Source organism: Callospermophilus lateralis, chromosome 14, assembly GCF_048772815.1.
Source record: "Callospermophilus lateralis isolate mCalLat2 chromosome 14, mCalLat2.hap1, whole genome shotgun sequence".
NCBI classification, from domain to species: domain Eukaryota; kingdom Metazoa; phylum Chordata; class Mammalia; order Rodentia; family Sciuridae; genus Callospermophilus; species Callospermophilus lateralis.
Genome location: NC_135318.1, coordinates 105,659,383 through 105,680,062, shown reverse-complemented (window position 1 = coordinate 105,680,062; position 20,680 = coordinate 105,659,383). Strand labels below are relative to the sequence as shown.

General features: G+C 33.4%; 1 protein-coding gene across 5 annotated transcripts in view; it reads left to right on the top strand.

The window, feature by feature from the left end:
- Ccdc138 (coiled-coil domain containing 138) overlaps window positions 1–20,680 on the top strand; it is a 76,960-nt gene that overhangs the window by 5,187 nt on the left and 51,093 nt on the right. For 4 of the 5 annotated variants that reach the window (XM_076832924.2, XM_076832923.2, XM_076832926.2 and 1 more), the window contains exons 3-9: window positions 1,145–1,262; window positions 3,295–3,422; window positions 7,604–7,782; window positions 13,134–13,292; window positions 17,072–17,191; window positions 19,653–19,730; window positions 19,837–19,944. In XM_076832924.2, coding sequence (XP_076689039.1) covers window positions 1,145–1,262; window positions 3,295–3,422; window positions 7,604–7,782; window positions 13,134–13,292; window positions 17,072–17,191; window positions 19,653–19,730; window positions 19,837–19,944 — 890 coding nt within the window. The remainder of the gene's footprint in view (window positions 1–1,144; window positions 1,263–3,294; window positions 3,423–7,603; window positions 7,783–13,133; window positions 13,293–17,071; window positions 17,192–19,652; window positions 19,731–19,836; window positions 19,945–20,680) is intronic. The other variant, XM_076832925.2, reaches the window with a different exon arrangement.

Here is a 20,680-nt window from a genome sequence, read left to right as displayed (position 1 = left end):
GACACTCTTTCCAAGACCCTGAATTTTTGTCATTTCCCAGATATGGGGACATTGTGGGTGCTGGTGGCAGTATGATGTATTCCTTCTCAGCTCCAGCTTAGGCAGGCAAAACCAGTAGGGCAGTGTGTAGACTGAGCTCAGCCTCTCTTTGCCCACCAGCATGGGCTAAGGCAAAGTTATCTGCAGCAGGGCTAAGTTCAGTCCCAAGGTCTCTGGTTTTTGCACCAGGAATGGGGGTGCGATGACAGTAGGAGCCATCTACCAGCCTGTCTCAGCCTCCATGCCTGTGAACCAATCTGGTGTGCTCACCCTTGGTCCCAAGATCTTCAGTCAGTGCACTTGGGCGTGTGGCAGATGTCCAAACTGTAGTGCTATGTTTTCTGCCTCTGAGTGTGGAAAAAGCCACTGAATCAATGGAATCTGCACTGGGGTGGGGAGCCTCCTTGAATGAAGAGATTTACCAGTTTAAGCCACTGTGCTCCTGAACCCAGCCTTCTTGTAAATCCACACACAACTACTGTCTCTTTTTCACAGAGATCCAACCATGCATTTTAAGTAGAAGTGTCTTCTGTTTCCCATTGCCTAGAGTCCTCAGCAGTCATTTCCCTGAGCCCAAACTGACTCTCACCGGACACCTGCTGGAATAGAGAAGAGAAGAGGAAATTGGGTCTTGGGGATATAAAAAATGCAGGGATATAAAAAATGATCTCCCAAGCAATAAACTCAGACAGTGGGACCCATCTGAAGATGGCTCCTCATTGTGGCATTGATGGATCTCCTGCAAAGTACAGGGAATCTTTTTTCTCTTTCTAGCCTTTTGTATAGATCCTAGGTCTCTTTTTATTCTAAAACACAATATTTTGGGGTTTCACCTGATCACTGGCTCTCTATAGTTGCACTCCAATGCTTTTCTGTGGCCCCCTACTTCAACATGCAGCTGCACACCTTTCATTTTGGTTCAGTCTCATCGAGCAGTAGGGAAACCCTCAGTAGGCCTCTAATCTGCCATCTTCAGGAGTCCCTTGATTCCAATTATTTATAAAGCTTGCATTAAGGAGACATACAAATAAGAAAACATTTGGTGGATGGAGTCTTATTTTAGGAGGCTAGGATTAGATAATTAGTATATCTTTTATATTGACAGATGATTTGGATATCTACTCCTCTGGAGATAAAGTTGGTTCCTTGAAATGTTATTCTGATGAAAGAAAACATTGTACAACATCTTTTTGCGGTTCATTCAAGCACTTAAATGTGAATTGGTAAAGTATTCAGAATTCTGTTATTTTTCATTCAGTACTTCTAGGAATTTGAGAAAGGGAAAGGGCAGATTGGTCATGTGTTTGTTCTTCCTTGGGGAGAATGAATAAGCGGTCTGAGGCCCACTGAATAGTTGGAGACTAATTTATTAATTTTTACTGAGAATTTCTTATGAAAGCATGGACACCTGATATTTAGTGTCATAATGGAAAGTAAATTATTTGCCTAATTTAAAAGATAAAAAATTACTTATGTATGTATTCATCCAGGACCTAAATGAAAACTGTGCTCTTTTCTTTAAAAAAGGAACTCAGAAAAAAACTTCAGTATAGGATTTTGGGGTAGTGACACTCAACCCAGTATCTGCTTTAGCTCCAGTAGTATGTTAAGTACTGTATATGAAGTAGTTGAGAGAGATTGAAGGGGATGTAGTAACTAGAAACGTATGATACAGTACTGTGCAAAATAGGGTTACAGTTCTATAAAGGAGATAAAGTGAAATGAATGTTTAAATTGAACATTTAATGATTATAATTCATGGTAGAAGAATTTGATTATCAAGAAGATAAAACATTTCAAAACAATGTAAAACTATAAAGGTGTGTGCGTATGCAAAATAAAATGTTGAAATAAACAATTGTGCTTAATATATTATTAACATAACCATATTTGGAAGGTTGAATATTTTAAATGAATTGCCTCTTTTTCTACTTAAATGAGTTGATTCATTTAAAGCACTTTGAACATTGCTGGATACATAGTAAAATACTCAAACATTAACTGTGATCATTATTGTTATTACTGTTTTGTTTGTCATTCACAAAATAATTGATTAGAGACCAGGACTTGAGGTAGACTGAATGTAGGAAGAAAAGTAGAAATTACTTTAAAGTAATAATTATGACTTCATAGAAATTATTTTCTTATGTTTAACTGATATTTTAATCATTTTTGTTTATATAAGTGACCTGGATATAATTCCAAATAATAATTTGAAGGTTTTGAATTATGAAGGTTTTCCCACCATTTGACCTTTTCACAGTCTCTGTCTGTAATCTAGTGTGGAAGTATGCTGTCTAGCACAGTAGCTACAGACCGCATGTAGCTGTTAAGAACTTGAAAAATGGGGCTGGTCTGAATTGAGATGTTTTAAGTTTAAAATACACATTGGATTTTAAAGACTTAGCATGGATAAAAGAAAGTAAAGTGTCTTCATAATAATTTTTATATTGATTTTTTTGGGGGGAGGTACCAGGGATTTAACTCAGGGGCACTTAACCACTGAGCCACATCCCCAGCCCTATTTTGTGTTTTATTTAGAGACAGGGTCTCACTGAGTTGCTTAGGGCCTTGAGAAGTTGCTGAGGCTGGCTTTAAACTTGTGAACTCCTGATCTTCCTGTCTCAGCCTCCCTAGCTGCTGGGATTACAGGTGTGCGCCACCATGCCTGGCTTTAATATTGATTTTATGTTGAAGTGGTAACATTGTAATTATACTGAGAGTATATTGCTAAAGTTTACCTCTTTGTATGTTTTTAATGTGCTACCAGAAAATTTTAAATGACTGATGTGTCTTGTGTTATATTCCTTTTGAACAGCACTGTTCTAGAAATTTCTAGTCTGAGATGATCTTTTTGGAGAAATACCTGGGATTCTAGTTCTGTTTCAGTCTTTATTAGTTATGTCACCTGTCAGTTATTTAACTTTCCTCATCGTAAACGTTAATTCTTTACCTAAAATAGATAACAATACATGTTGTATCTTTCTCACTGAATTATTGGGGATCAGCAGAAAGAATTTGGCAGTTCTAGAGCATTCTACAGATATAATGAATAGAAAAGATTGAAGGCTGCTTAGTGGGTTATCAGAATCAATGATGGTTAATTTTTACATTTTTATCTTTTACATGCTTATTTTTTTACATTTAAAAATGTTTATTTTTCTCATTTGTTATGCTGCTTATATTTGAAACAATTTTATTCCTCCCAAATGCTATAGTAATTTCCAGATTTCTGTGATAGAATTTTTTTTAAAGCCTAGATGATGAACTGGATTCTTTTCATGATTTGAATAATCGGGAAACAGAAGAAGATGTAATCGAGAATGATCATAGAGTTAGAACCTCCAAAATAACCAAACAGTCTTTTAAAGAAATAGAAAAAGGTAAAAAAATAATAATAATTTAAATAGTAATTTTGTCAGTACATATAAAACTTAACTCTTAATAATAACACTGGTTCTCAAGAATCTATGTATTTCTCTGTTCTGAATTTTTGTAAGCCCTGAAATGGTTACTATGCTTGTTATTAACTAGAGAAGAGAAACATGAACTTCATTATTTTCCAGTTGTATGCTTGTGTTTTCAAAACTTCTCAAGATAAGTAAATAACAGAATACTTTTATGATGGCTTCAGTTCTTTTTTTTTTTTTTTAAGAGAGAGTGAGGGAGAGAGAGAGAGAATTTTTAATATTTATTTTTTAGTTTTCGGCAGATACAACATCTTTGTTTGTATGTGGTGCTGAGGATCGAACCTGGGCCGCACGTATGCCAGGCGAGCGCGCTACCACTTGAGCCACATCCCCAGCCCCGGCTTCAGTTCTTTTTCATGTCAGTGTTTGTTAGAAAGTAAGAAAATGATTGTGGTAGTGTTGGACTAACCCTAATATTTTGAGAAAACAGTACAGACTACATACAATATGGCTTCCTCAGTCAAAAATGAACTAGTAGCAGTTCTCTATGTACCTGTCTTCATTTCATAGTTTTATCAGGATTTCATGGAAAGTGGTAACCCGTGATGAAGCCTTTTGCTTTTTGGCTGCAAGAGTTCCAGCACACTATTGCTGATACTCTCTTTTTTCCTACAAATATTTTGTCTGCACACAATACACATTCATTTTCCCCTTTCTCCCTCTCCTTCATCTCATTTGTCACATGGATCTCAGCATTTGAAGACAATGAAAATTACTTCAGTTTAGACTTGTGTGTCTCATTATATGGTGGGTTTTCCTACTAAAAACATAGATTGAACTATTTTAAGAGGTGAATGAATATACATGAAAGTTGACCAAAAAAAGTAAGGAATGCTCAGGTCAGAAATTATCAGGTATTTAGAGAGGCAAGCAAAGCACTGAACTTGTCTTTTTACTTTTAGTGTGTTTGCTGAACTGAATATAGTGAAATTTTCTTAAAAGTTCATTCAGCATCTGTCTAAAATGGAGACTCTAGTGGGAAGCACCCTCCTTAAAGGTGGGCTCCTTTAACCTAATGCAAGTTAAGACCACTGCTAGAGAGCATTTTATGCTCTCATGGTTGGATTGTTAAATTCTAATGGTGCAGTGTTGGTAAGAATATGGAGTAAGAGCAACTTACTCATCCAGTGCTTCTGAGAGTAAATTAATGTAACCACTTGGGAAGAAAATGGCATCAGTAGTAAAGTTGAACCTGTGCATATAGCCTAGTACATGTACACTACTAACCATATTCCCCAGAAAAACTTTTGTATGAACTCGTGTATCAGATGCATGACTGTGTAGCATCTGTATAGCCAGAGCAGCTCAAATACCCCTCTATAGGAGAAAGTTGTCGTGTATTTATAAAATAGGATAAAGCAGTGAAGGTTTGTGAATCCATCGTTCTGAAATCATCATGGATATATTTCAAAGAACTTATTAGTGTTTAAAGGAGGAATTTATAGAAATTATTATAGACATAATTGAAATTGGGCAAAACAAGAACTGTGTGTGTGGGTATGTGTTAAAATTGCTTTTACTTTAGACAACTTTTATTAAATATTAAATCATTAATTTTATAAATTAATGGGTGAAACTTACATGCATATATCATGTTTTAATCATGTATACCCTCCCAACTGCTTTCTTTTACTTTCCTCTTTTTTTGGCTCTCTGGTTTTCTTTCCCTTCCCTAAAATTCCTTCTGTACTTTCAGATTACCTTTTTTTCCTAACAGTTTCCATGTATGAGGGAAAACATGTGATACTTATCTTTCTGAGTCTGGCTTATTTCACTTAACATGAGAAACTCCAGTACCATCTGCTTTCCTGTAAATGACATGTTTTTTTATTGCTGAATAATATTCCATATGTATATATGTCATATTTAAAGATCCATTCATCTGTTGACAGCACCTAGGCTGATTCTATAACTTGGCTATTATTAGTAGTGCCACAATAAAAATAGGTATGCAAATGTCTTTTTTTGTATGCTGACTTCATTTCCTTCAGAAATATAGCCAGGGATGGTTGTATGGCTGCATCATATGGTAATCCTGTTTTTAATTTTTGAGGAACCTCCATATTGTTTTCCATAATGGCTGTGCTAATTTACATTCTCACCAACATTGTGTAAATGTTCCTTTTTCACATTCTTGCCAGCATTTGTTCTTTTTTTTTTTTTTTAATTTTTTTTTGTTGTTGTTGCCAATGAACCTATTTATTTATTTATTTATTTATATAAGGTGCTGAGAATCCAACCCAGTGCCTCATACATGCTAGGCAAGTGCTCTATCACTGAGCTACAATTCCAGTCCCACATTTTTTTTAAAAAAACATTTTTTTTAGTTGTATATGGTTATATTTTAGTTGTATATGGTTGTATCTTTGTTTTATTTATTTGTTTATTTTTTATGTGGTGCTGAGGATCGAACCCAGGGCCTCACACATGCTGGGCAAGCAATCAACCACTGAGCTACAACCCCCACCCCACTTTTTGTTTTTTTGACTAGTCATTTTGACTAGGGTTGTGTGGAATCTCAATGTAGTTTTTTTTAATACCTTTATTCCATTCATTTATTTTTATGTGGTGCTGAGGATTGAACACAGGGCCCTATGCATTCTAGGCAAACGTTCTACCACTGAGCCACAATCCCAGCCCCTCAATGTAATTTTGATTTGCATTTCCCTGATGGCTAAAGATGTTGAGCACTTTTTCACATATTTATTGGCCATTTTATACTTGATTTTGAGAAGTATCTGTGCAGGTTATTATTATTGATTGGATTATTGATTGGATTACTTGCTCTTTTGTTGATAACTTTTTTTAATTTTTTTTTTTTTTAGTTGTAGATGGACACAATACCTTTATTTTATTTGTTTATTTTTATATGGTGCCAGGGATCGAACCCAGTGCCTCACACATGCTAGGCAAGCTCTCTACCACTGAGCCACAACCCTGGCCAAACTTTTTTGAGTCTTTATGTAAATCTGGATGTTAATCCTCTGTCAGATGAATAGTTGGCAAATATTTTCTGCCATTCTGTAGGCTCTCTCTTAACTCTGTTCTTTCTTTTGCTGTGCAGAAACTTTTAAATTTGGTGTAATCCCATTTGTCAATTGTTGCTATTATTTCCTGAGCTATTAGGGTCAATTTTGAGTTGATTTATTTATGGGGTGAGACTTAGGGGTCTAGTTTCAATTTTCTACACTTGAATATCCAATTTTTCCAATACCATCTGTTGAGGCTATCTTCCTTCCAACATGTGTTTTGGCTCCTTGGTAGAAAATCTCAGATGGCTATAGAGGTGTGGGTTTATTTCTAGGTCCTCTAATTCCATTGGTTTTTACATCTCTTTTTATGCCAATACCATGATTTTTTTGTTACCATCACAATATACTCTAGTATATTTGAAATCAGGTATCGTGATGCCTCCAGCCTTGCCCTTTGTTTTTTTCCTCAGGATTGCTTTGGCAACTTTGGGGTTTTATGCTTCCATCTGAATTTTAGGATTTTTTTTCTAGTTCTATGAAGAATGTCATTGGTATTTTGATGAGAATTGCATTGAATCTATAGTTGCTTTTGATAGTTTGGCCATTTTAACTGTGTTTCATGAACATGGGATGTCTTTTTATCTTCATCTTCTGGTGTCTTCAATTTCTTAAGCATTTTATAATTTTCACTGTAGAGGGTTTTTTTTTTTTTTTGCCTCCTAAATAAGTACTTTTTAGATATAAGTGATAGGAAATAAAAAGAAAAAAAATAAGGCAATAATTAACTGGACTTGTTGGTTTGGTTACAGGGAAGAGAAGGGAATGTGGTAAGTTTCTGAAGTGATGTTCTATTTCCTAGGCAGTTAATAGGTAGTGTTTTCCTACATTTTAAAATAATTAAATTTGAAATAACTTCATACTTAGAGAAAAGTTACACAAAGAACTCCTGTATACTCTTAATCCAGATTTTCTAAATGTTACAATTTTACTATATTTGCTATATTATTCTTTCTCTCTCTTGAAACTTTTTCATAGTACTGTAATTTATACTTAAAATAATTTTTCCTGAAGATTACTGGAACTGTAATAAAGTTTATAATTAAAATTTTATTTACTTGGCAGTTGACCTGCCAACAGATAGGGCCTTATCAAAACCTCGGACTGAATATTGTGATGTCAGTGACTCTCCATTGAAAAGTTCCAGCTATCCAAAATCCAACGTGTCAAACAAGCAGACTTTACTTCCACATCAAATAAATCAGATATATGATGAGTTATTTCAAATACATCTGAAACTGCAGGTAAGATTTAAATTCTGACTTGAGAATTCAGAAATATTTATATTCTAAGCACCAAGTATTCACCAAAGTTGAATACAAGGTATTTAAGTTATCATAGAGAAGTGGGCTACGGCAAGGTAGAAGGGAAAAAACTCAATTTGTAGGAACTATTGAGGGAGAAAATGTAGAGACTGAAAGAAAAATATTAGAAGTGTTTTTATTTGTAGGGATGTGTCTTAGACTTCAGATTGTTCTGTGTTTTATGTTTATCCTTTTCCTATCCTATTCTTCAGAAACAAATCTTCTGGTAAAGTGTGCTTTTTGAATTAGGTGTTCTAGATTCATTGTTTTAAATATTACATAGTAAAAAGTTTTCTTGTCAGCTCTCACTAAAATGCATCTCTGAACCTTGCAATTTATCTTATCTTCGGGTTTGTTTCTAAGGATATAATTTATGTAGTTATCAAATTTCCACTAAGAGTACAGAAAGAATACAGAGTTTACGTACATATTACATACACTTGAAATACCAAAAATATATTTTAAAACCAGCAGTTCATTTTGTTAAATTAATTCATGTTGCATTAATGAAGCATTTCAGAAAAAGTTTTTCTTAGCCTAAATGACTAGGAAAAAATTTAGATACTAAGACCGAATCTCAACAATTTAGAGAGGAGAACAATGGAAAGGTCATTTCAGGTATAAGGAATTAGGAGATGAGAGATGTTTGGAAAGGAGTGATTGTCAGATTGTGAATTTAGCTGCATGTCTGGGAAATAAAATAGAGAAAACTGAGGCTAGCTGTTTCATAGTTTTTTTGTTTTTTTTCTTTTAATCAATGGAGTGACAGTAGAAAGACTTTCGATAATACTCTATAGAATAAAAAATAACCAAGGTTGCAAGGGTATATCTATGGTCTATAGTAAACAATAAAGATAAAATATTTAATAAAAAAGTAAAATATAAGGGAGTAGTCTGATTTTATTAATCTTTTTTAAAAATTTATTTTTAGTTGTAGATGGACACAATATCTTATTTTTATTTGTTCATTTTTTTTTAATGTGGTGCTGGGGACCGAACCCAGGGCCTCACGCATGCGAGGCAAGCACTCTAACTCTACCACTCAGCTATAACTCCAGCCCTGATTTTATTAATCTTTAGTCTGCCTTTATAGTTTACTTTGTAGTGTTAGAGTTGTCACTAAGCATATACTTTTTTTTTTAACTATTAAAAAAGGTGTTTTTTTTTTTTTTTATAAAAAGTTCAATCTTGTACATGATCCAATTTTTACAGCATAGTATAAAACAGGCCCTTTGGAGAGGAGACATGGATTTCTCTGAACAGCCATTAATTATACTCATTCCAAGGCTACTAACTTGACAATATTTTTTACCATTCCAATATTGTTCTGTTGCCCATTAGTTGCCATCTCCAGACATTCATTCCAAGATTTGTTAAAGGGGCTTCATCCTGGCAATATTCCTTGATCATGTCTGCCACCGTTTAATTTCAGTGATAATTTCTTGGCCATAAATTTTTTCAGCTTGGGAGGGTAAGCTTTGCTCATTGTCTATTTTATAGACTCAGAGATGTTATGAAACGGAATTGGTGGCCTCCAAGCATATATATTTTTGTTACACTATTGATTTAATTTATTCAATAAATATTTGAGTACCTGCTAATATGTGTTTGTATATATCTGCCTCTTGCTACATGTATGTAGCTTATTAGAAGCAATCATAAGCATCCATATAACTATAATTTCATAAACTTAAATGAAGAAATAATAAATGTATAATGTAAGTACCTGATTGGAGAAGATTAAGATTGAGATTGAAGGAGACTGAGGTAAGGTTTTTAAGTTAAATCCTGAAAAATGAGTAAAAGATTTAGATTCTACATTGAGATATTCCAGAATAAGAAGTTTCTGAGGCATGGTAAATTAACTTATTTATTCAAAGAAAATGTAGTAGGTAACTCTGAAGATGTTTAAAGCAAAATCTAATGTATGCTTACATAAATGTCTTAGAGGTGGACAGGGGTAGAATTTGAGAGATCAGAGAGCATTCTACTGCAGGAGCCCAACTGAGAGATAAGGGTAACTTGGACTAGGGTAGTAGCAGGGGAATACAAATGGATAAATTAAAGATTTATTGTAGAGCCAAAATTGTTTGGACTTGGCATAATGAATTCGATGAAGTATAGGAAGACTAAGTTGATTGTCAGATTTCTGGTTTGTGTGGTATAGAGAAAGAATGAATTTCAGGGAGAAGAGCAATACTTCTGTTTGAAATGAGTCAGGTTTGGTAGTAAAATACCAATAGCCTGGCTATTAGAAAATAGATATGAGGTGATTATCTAATTTGGGAGTCATCTATTGTGTCAGCGTTCCTTCACTGAAACAGAATATCAGAAATAATTAACTTATAAAGGGAAAAAGTTTATTTTGGCTCACAGTTTTAGAGATTTCATTCCATGATCAATTGGCCATTGCTTTGGGTCTTTGGTAAGGCAGCACATCATGGCAGGAACATGGGGCAAAAACCACTGCTCACTTCATGGCCAGGAATCAAAAGACAGAAGGGGCCAGGAACACACTATCCCCTTCAGTGGCACTTACACAGTGACCTAAAGATCTTTCTTTAGTACCTACCTTTTTTTTAAAGGTTCTACAACCTCCCACTTAGTGCCACTCTGTGGACCAAGCCTTTAACCGCTGGGCCTTTGGGGGAGTATGAGTCCAAATATGTTAGTGTTTAAAATTGTCATTGGTAGTAAGAGGTTAAAGAAGTTAGTGTAACGTAATGTTAATAGTCAGAAGGTATCCTGGATTAGGATGGGGACCTCAAGGATACAGAGAAGTGGTTGGATTTTAGAGATATTTAAAAGATTAGTTCAATAGGACTTAGAAATTGTTTGGATTTAGGACATGTGTTAGAAATTTTGTCAAGGGCAAAATGCGCGTTGGATAAATCATGCTATATTTGGCTTATATATAAAACTGAAGGAGGAGAAGATTCGATTTTTTCTTTTTAATTTATAACATTAATTTTTTAAAAAATATTTTTTTAGATGTGTATACCTTTATTTTATTCATTTACTTATACGTGGTGCTGAGAATCGAACCCAGTGCCTCACACATGCTAGGCAAGAGCTCTACCACTGAGCCACAGCTTCAGCCCCTATAACATTAATTTTTTTAGTGTATACTTAAATTATTTTTATTATATTCACAGAGTTATACTGTTGTCACTATAACCAATTTTAGAGTATTTCATTATCTCAGAAAGAAACCCCTACCCATTAGAGTCATTCCTTATTTCCTCCAAAATCCCTTCAGCCGTAAGCAACCACTAATCTACTTTCTGTTTCTATAAATTTGTCTCTTCTGGACTTTTCATATTACTGGAATCTTATAATATGTGATCTTTTATAAATAACTGACTTCTTTTACTTAGCATGATAATTTCAAATTTCATTCATGTTATACCATGTATCAGCACATGCTTTTTTCCTTTTCCTTTTAGTAGTAGGGGATCGAACCCAAGGGAGTTGCATCACTGAGCATTCCCATTCTGTTCATTTTTACTTCAAGGCAAAGTCTTGTAAGTTGCCAGGTTGGCCTTGAATTTACAATCCTCTTGCCTCAGCCTCCTGAGTAGCTAGAATTACATGTACCCCTTAGTGCTGCCTAGCACCTGCTTTTTATTGCTGAATAGTATTTCATTATATAGATATATCACATTTCATATTTCACTCATTAATTTCTGGACATATGGGTTGGTTCCACTTTTTGGCTATCATGAGTAATGCTGCTATGCAGGTTTGTATTTAAGTTTTGTGTGGACTTGTAGTCCATTTCTCTTGGGGTGTATACCTATAGTGGAATGGCTGAATCATAGGATACCTGTGTTTAACTTCTTTGAGGAACTGTCAGACTGTTTTACATTTCCATCAACAGTATACAAGGCTTCCATTTTCCCACATCCTTTCCATCACTTATTTTTCTGTTTTAGAGAAAAACATTCTTTATTGTATCTTATTATGATTTTGCTTTATATTTCTGTGAGGTCTGACTGAATTCAGTGTGGAACATGCTTATTTTATGCTACCTAAAAGTGCATAGGTGGAGATGTTAAATAGGCTGTTTAATGCTTGAGTTTGGCACTTGAGACAAACAACTAACAGTTGTAGGTTGGGAACACATGGTAATTTTAGCCATTGAATGGATGTAATCAAGCAGAGAATGTGAAGAATGAGAAGAAAAAATAACTTAAACCCAAATCCTGAGCAACCATAGTAGTTACAGGACAGTGGAGACATGAAGCCTACAAAGGAGACTGAGAAGCCATGACCAGCTTTTTCTACTAGGTGATAGAAAACCAGGAAAACGTGGTATCATGCAAGCCATTGCAAATATTTTAAGTTGAAGGGAAGAGATAATCATGTAACATGCTGCTGAGAGATTCAATTAAATAAGAACTGAAAAGTGACCTTTAAATTTAGTAACAGGTAAGTCATTTTAGTAGGGCAGTGTGGCCTGAAGCCAGATTAAAAATGAATTGAAGAGTGACTTGGAGGTAAAGAAGGTTCAGCAAATGTAGACAGTGATTTAGAAAGTTTGGTTGGGGAGGGATTGTGAGTAGGGCCAAGAGAGATTTTATTTCAGATGTAATGAAATAGATTGAAAATACTTTAGAGATAATCAACAATCTTCACAAAAGGATTTAAGGCAGTGAGATCCTGAACCTATCTATGTGAAGAAGAGAAAGAGAAGCATTTGCATATATCTTTTGTGGGCATGAAACTGATGTTCCCTTCCGCTCTCTTCTGTTTCCCTGTGAATTTAGAAACTAGGCCATCCACATGTTCTAAGGTGTTGTGTTCAAAATTAAGACAGTGGAGAACAGAGAATAAAGAGCTGACCATGAAAATATAACAAGTGTTTTGAACAGCATTGGTAACTCAGTAGAGGATTGATTGCATCCTAGATTTGCCTGATTGTTTCCTAACAATGATATTTGGATTAAGTACTTTTGGCAAGAATTTTATGAACTCAAAAACACCACTTTACGTGGTGTGTGATTTTTTTCTCCTGATGGTTTTTAATCTGTGTTATCCAAGACATGGAAGATGGCCAATGTGTTAATCCAGGCCTGGAAACCTCTTAGCCCTTGGTGATAGGACAATAAAGTAAGGAAGTAGAGGGTATGGGTAAAATAATGGACCATGTCTAGCAACTACTATAATCCCCAGAGTTATGTACCAATGCATTTTCAAAAACTACCACAATGTCAGTGAATAAAAATGTAATTTGCAGATTTTGTGAATGTACTTTTAAAACTCATTTATAATCTGGTATTTTGATACAGTCTGAAACTGCAGCACAACAGAATTTTGCTGAAGAACTTCAAAAGCGAGAACGTTTTTTAATTGAAAGAGAACAACTGCTTTTCAGACATGAAAATGCCTTGAGTAAAATTAAAGGTGTCGAAGAAGAGGTTCTTACAAGATTTCAAATTCTAAAGGAGGTACTTGTAAAATCTTAATTTTTAGAGTAATATAACTTCTCCTTAGCTTCTGTAATTATTAACATTTTGTCACATTTGTCATTTCACCTTCTCCCTCCTTTTCTTACATACACATGCACTGCTGTACACACACTCACATAGATCCACACACACCTCATTTTCTGAACTATTTAAAAGTAACTTGCAGAAATCATTATATAGTATCCCTAAATACTTTAGTGTATATCTCTTAAGAATGTGTACATTTCTGTATATCATTATATATTAGAAAATTAATGCTAATTGAATAATATAATTTAATATATAGTCCATGTTCACTTTCCCATTTTGTCTCCAAAAATGTCTTTTATTGCTTTTTTTGTTTTGTTTTCTAATCAAGGAACTAAACAAACTCTACTCATTGTCTTAGATTTCTTTGAATCTAGAGTACTTACCATTACCATTTTTATTATTTGTGAGACTTTTCTTTGGAGTCCAGGTCAGCAGTCTTATAGAATATATTGCATCCTAGATTTGCCTGATTGTTTCCTAACAATGATATTTGGATTAAGTACTTTTGGCAAGAATTTTATATAGTTGGTATAATTTACTTCTTTGCTTGATATTATTAATATGTACAGTAATATCTCTTGGTGTCATATAACTTACCTCTTATACATGTAACTTACACAGAATAACATTCAGTGTACATTTTAATTAGTTTTGAAAATGCTTATAATTTTGTAATTGCCACCATACACAAGATAAAATATAGTTCCAGCATTAAGAAAGTTTTATTATGTTCCTTTATAAATATCCCTTTTCCCATCCTTAGCCTTTGGCAACCTCTGCCTTTTCTAGAATATTATGTTTATTTAATTATTTTCCTTTAACTTGTGGTTTTAGCAGCAGCTCATTTATATTAACTTGGCATACTTTTCTTTGACTTTATCCAGTTTGTGGTTTATTATGCTTCTTGAATTTGTAAATTTATGTTTTTTGCCAAATTTGGAAAATTTGCAACAACTATTTCATCAAATATTTTTTCTGTTCCAATTATTTTCTCTTCTTCTCTGTGTCTCCAGACTCATATGCTAGTCCTTTTACTCTTAGCTGGAAGATTTCCCTTTTCTTCATTTTTTTCCTTTTGTGTTCTTTGGACTGGATAATTTCTATTAATATGTCTTTTAATTTGAGATTGAACACTGTTGTGGTTTAGATAGGAGGTGTCTTCCAAAAGCTCATGTGTGAGATAATATAAGAAAGTTTAGAGGTGAAATGATAGGGTTATGAAACTTTAACTTAATCAGTGTATTAATCCATTGATAGTTTTTTTAAATATTTATTTTTTTAGTTGTAGTTGGACACAATACCTTTATTTCACTTATTTATTTTTATGTGGTGCTGAGGATTGAACCCAGGGCCTGGCAGGTGTGAGGCGAGTGCCCTACTGCTGAGCTGTAACCCTATCCCCTATTGATAGTTTTTAACTGGGTGGTAACTGTAGACAGGGAGGGTGTGGCTAGAGGAAGGAGGTAGTTGGGGTTGTTCCTTCTTTGCTTCCTGGGATCCTGTCCTGAGCTGCTTTCCTCTGCCACTCCCTTCCACCATGATGTTCTGCCTTAGCTTAGGCCCAGAGCAAAGGAGTCGTCAACTATGATGGACTGAGACCTCTGAAACAAACATTAGCTCTAAAATTGTTCTCATCGGGTTTTCTGGTCACAGCAGTGAAATAGCTGACTAAATCAAGCCCATTTAGTGAATTTTTATTCCTAAAATTCTGAAGTTCTAAAACTTCCAATTATTTTCTTTAAAAAATTTTTTTTCTCATAACAGTTTCTGTCTTTATATTTACTTTCAAGTTTATATTTACCTCATAGAACATACTTAAAAATCCAGCATCTGGGTCATCTCAGGATTGGCATCCATTGATTATATTTTTTTCTTGAAACTTCATTACATTTTGGGTCTTTGCATGTCCAGTGACTTTTGGATTGTATTTGAAACATATTGTATAGATTCTGTGCCTTTTATAATCCTCTGGAGAACATCGTTTATTTAAAGCATTTATTCAGTCCAGTGAAGTTAGGCCATAGTTCTTTCTCACCTTCCACAGGCAGTGGTTCTCATTTCAGTTTAGTTTTCAGAGCCTTTGCAGTTTTGCTTCGTAATTGTCTTATGTATATGCCCCTTAGAGGATAGTCTGAGACTTGGACAACAGTTTAAAATCTTACTGCAGTTCTACAAGCCTTTGTCCTGCTGTGCTTGGTTTGTCCTGTGTCTGGGCAACTCAGAAATGAGCCCAGTTTGTACTTTTTCATATAGACCGAAGAGGGAAGATGCTCTGATATTTCTTTTATAATGTTCTCCCCACTCTCCAGATCACAAGGTCTCCTCTTCCTGGTTTCTTTGCTGGAAAGACTGTCTTTATCTCAGAGCTCTTATGGAAGTAGAAAGCTCCTCTTTCCATCCAGAGTTCCACTTTGGGGCAGAAGTTTGAGAGGAAAAAAAAAAATCCAAAAAAACAGGAAACTTCCCCTTTTAGACATTGTTTATTCAATTTTCCCTACTCTCGTTTACTTTTCACAGCCATCAGATAGTTGCTTTCTGTGTTTTGTCTAGGGTTTTTTGTTGACATCAGTAGGAGAAGTAGAGTGTAGTGGGTTTATCCTGCCATGTCATATGGTATTTTTTAATGTCTTTTATTTTTTATTTTTTTTAAAGAGAGAGAGAGAGAGAATCTTTTTAAGTATTATTTATTTTTTAGTCTTCGGTGGACACAACATCCTTGTTTGTATGTGGTGCTGAGGATCAAACCCGGGCCGCACGCATGCCAGGCGAGCGCGCTACCACCTGAGCCACATCCCCAGCCCTTTAATATCTTTTAGATGTGGAAAAATTAGATTATAGAAATATTAAACTAGTTTTAAAAGTAACTATGTATGACTGTATCCTAAGTTATTTAAGGAATCACTTAATATGGTTATAAAATGATATAAAACTAATTTTTTTTTTCACATTGGATTTTTTTCATAGGGCTAAGGAAAGAATGCTTAAATTCTCAGATCTCTTCATACTAATTTTATTCTTGATTCTCTTTTTTAGATTTGTCTACTATTCTTGTTAAGTATAAAGATAACTGGTTTATTTTAATGATATTTATATAATTATTTAGAAGGAAATTTAGTTTCTTGATTTCTTCTAGATGCCTGCTTGTTTAGATGTTTTATGAATAAATTGAGAGTAAGTATTTATATGTTAAATCTAAAACATTTTATCTTATTTAAATGTCATTATAGAGGAGAAATTGATTTTTATCATTCCTGAAACTGATTGAGGAAAGAAATAGTTGGGGCTCAAAGAAATTTTATTGTGTATTTAACATTGTTTGAAATGTAAAATTGACATCAAAAATTTTAACCACTATATGGTAATACAGAATTAGTTTGTTCTAATCTATGGAGTATTTTTTGTATTTCTTAAGGTTACCTTACATTTTAATTTATAGAGCTATGAATTGCCTATTAGTCTCTTGAAAAGATCATAAATCCTTTGTTGTTTTATTATTCCTTGGTATGAAAAAGAAAATATTTTAGTGACTTTGTTTGGGTGCATTTTTCTCAGCAGAATCAAAAAATAGATTATTGCTACTTAATTTGTATGATAATATGTTTGAGTCTTTCACAAAAGTTTTTGATGTTTTGCTGTTACTTTGGTTGATTACACAATTTTTATATTAAATAGCATTAGTGATATGGGTTCATTATCTAATTATTAGATTGGATTTTTTTCCTTCCTAGCAACATGATGCAGAAGTTGAACACTTAACTGAAATTCTTAAGAAAAGGAATAAAGATAGCAAGAGACTGAGGTCATCTTTTGATGCATTGAAAGAATTGAATGATAATTTAAAAAAACAGGTAAGACCTATTTTTTAGTATCCAGGATTGAAGTCAGGGGCACTCGATTACTGAGCCACGTCCCCAGCCCTATTTTGTATTTTTTTTAGAGACAGAGTCTAACTGAATTGCTTAGCGCTTCACTGTTGCTGAGGCTGGACAGGCATGCATAAGACCTATTTTAATATATTTTAGGTAATAAGACCTTCTAAAAATTCTATTTTCTGTTTAAAAATAAGTCAATATTAGAACATTTCAGCTAGAGAAAATTTTAATTAGGTTTATGTTAGTTTTATTTTGAAATGCTTACAAATATAATAAAGTAGTCTTAAGCTCTTGTATCCTTTTCTTCTGTATGGGAAAGCAAGTTAGATATTGACAATTTGAAAATTTTTTTCTTTATTCTTTGAGAAAGGATCTTGCTGTTTCCCAGACTAGCCTCAAATTCATGATCGGCTTGCCTTAGCCTCCTGAGTAGCTGGAATTACAGGCTTGTACCACTTTGCCCAACTCTGAAATTTTTTTAAAGTTTTAAATTTTTTGTAGCTATACATTACTAGATTAAAAACAAGCAAAAGAAAAAAATCCTGATAATTTGAAATAATTAAATTTTAGACACTTATTTCTGCCTTTAATACTCATTATTTAACTGCTATTATACACCTCATAGATGAGACACAGCAGTAGGTAAGATTAAGGAACTGGAACAGTTTCACAAAAAGCCTTCAAAATAAAGAATTGGGTGAAGAAAGAATAGAAAATTTGAAAAGTCATATGTGGGACATAATTAGTTTTAACATATGAGAATTCCAGAAAGAGAGGAAAGAGGGAATAGAGCAAAAGCCAAATATGTGAAAATATAATAGCCAAGAATTTTTCAAAACTGGTGAAAGATTCAAGAAATTGTTACTGACAAGGATAAATTTTAAAGAAAATTTATAATCTTAAAAGTGGTTTGAGGGGGAAAATTTAAACTGAAGTTTGGCTTTTTGTGGTTGTCAATGGATCTTTATTTAATTTATTTATATGCAGTGCTGAGAATTGAACCCAGGGCCTCATACATGGTAGGTGAACTCTCTACCACTGAGCCACAACCCCAGTCTCTCTCTCTCTTTTTTTTTTTTTTTTTTTTTTTTTGTGGTGCTGGGAATTGAACCCAGGTCCTTGTGCATGTAAGATAAGCACTCTACCAACTGAGCTATATCCCCAGTCCTGAAGGTTGGCTTTTAAGGAAATATCATTTATCTTAAACCTAGAACAAGAAGAGGGGAAATCTCCCTTAATTATTAATTTTGAGCCCAGAATAGCCTTGAATCTAAATCTTGACATTATAAGAAAGAAAAAATGCAGACCAGTCTCTTAAGAATATACATGCAAAAATTATTTAAATTAGCAAACTTAATCCAGTCATACATAAGAATAATATAGCTAAATGGTATTTGGTTCAGGAAAACATGGGTGATTTAACACTTGAAAATTAACATCTGAATAAAGGAGAAGAAAAATCATATCATAATTTCAATGGATATGAAATTCAGTAACAACAAATAGTAATAGAAGAAAATTTCTTAAGTCCTCACAGAGAACCTACAAAAAAAAAAAAAATCCTACAACAAAATAATACCCAATGGTAAGTTATTGAAAGTTTTCTCTGAAATAAGAACAAAATAAAGGTGATTGCTGTTGATACTTGTCGAACATTTTAATGGCATCCTTGTGATTCAGTAAAGGGAAGAAAGGATTGGAAAGGAAAAAAATAGTCATTCATAGATGACATAATTATATACTTACATACATAACACAAGTATCCAAAGGAGTATATAGACAAACTCAGAATGAATAAGCAAATTTAGCAGAGTCTGGATGTAAGATTACCATACAGAAATCAAGTATATTTCTATATGCCAACAGCAACAATAAAGTATTAATTGTTATTTATTGAAAGATTCCAGAGATAGTATCATAAAAAATCATTGGTTACCCAGGAATAAATCTAAAGAAAGATGTATAAGACAACTATGCTGAAAGCTACAAACAGTAAATTAAAAATAAAACCTAAATAAATTGAAGGATATATTATGTTCATGGATAAAAAGACTCAATGTTGTAAAGATATCAGTTCTTCCCATTAATTAGATACATGTTATAATCTGAATAACTCATGGTTCTTGCATATTTAAAAAGATTTTTACACTTCTTTATATATATGTTGTAGTTCAATAGAAGTTTTACTTGAAAAAACATTTCTCACTACAATATGTGCCTTTAAGATGTTAGGAGTCTTGCAAATTTTTCACAGAATGAAGTAAACTTTCCTAGATGCTATTAATATTTAGGGGAAAATGGTGACTTTTAGCTCTGACCTAGTTAATCATGAATGCTGCCTCTGTTTTGCTCCATTGCTTGCTTAAGTAGACCAAATTGAGAAATATTTTAATATGAAAAGTTGTATATTTGAAATATCTAACTTTTCCCTTCCTAGTTAAATGAAGTAAGTGAAGAAAACAGGAAGATGGAGCTTCAAGCTAAAAGAGTTCAAGCTCGTCTGGATAACTTACAGGTAGGTTGTCTGCTCTTCCTCACAAGTGTATTTTAACATAATTACATTTGGATTTGTTTACTTTTCATACAACCATTCTTTAATTCATGGATGTGTACTGTTGCAGAGGAAGTATGAATTTATGTCAGTGCAGAGATTGAAAGAAAATTCCCATGCTCCTCATGAAATGAAAAGTGTAAAACAAGAAAAAGTACCAGTTTCTAAAACTTCTAAGGTATGATGAGACTGAAAATTTCTTCAATGGAAAATTTATCTTGTCTTCTAATATTTTTCTTTCATTCAGCAAATATTCTTTTTTTAATATTTATTTTTTATTTGTAGTTAGACATAATACCTTTATTTTATTTAGTTATTTTTATGTGGTGCTGAGGACTGAACCCAGGGCCTCGCACGTGCTAGGCGAGTGCTCCATTGCTGAGTCACAACCCCAGCCCTCTTTTTGGTATTCTTTTAGAAACAAATCTCTAGAATATTGCAAACACATTTTTATCTTTGCAAAAACTATTTTGTTCAGCAGGTACAGTAACACAAATCATAAGAACTTAAGGTTAATAATGACTTTTTATAATTTTGCATATCATGTTGATAGAATTTATAGCACAAAGACAGAGAGTAACTTCTGTGAGTAGAGGAAAATATGAATTCCCATAGTGGAATTCGTTTAACTTTGGAAACCTTCAGATTAGTTAGAATCTTTTAGATATGACAATTCATACTATAGAGTTAAAGCCAATTTCACTTTTCTGTCTTATCAAACTTGAATCAAGAACTTTTATTAAAATTCTTATAAAGTTCAGCTCTTTTACATTCATTAATATGTTTCTTCCTTATCTTAGCCAGCATTAATGTATTTAATGTTAGTTGGACATATTTTATTTGGAATTTCTTTTGCTTGTTTGGAGAAGTTCTGTCTATTAAAAAATATCTAAAATATGCTTAAAGCACATTAG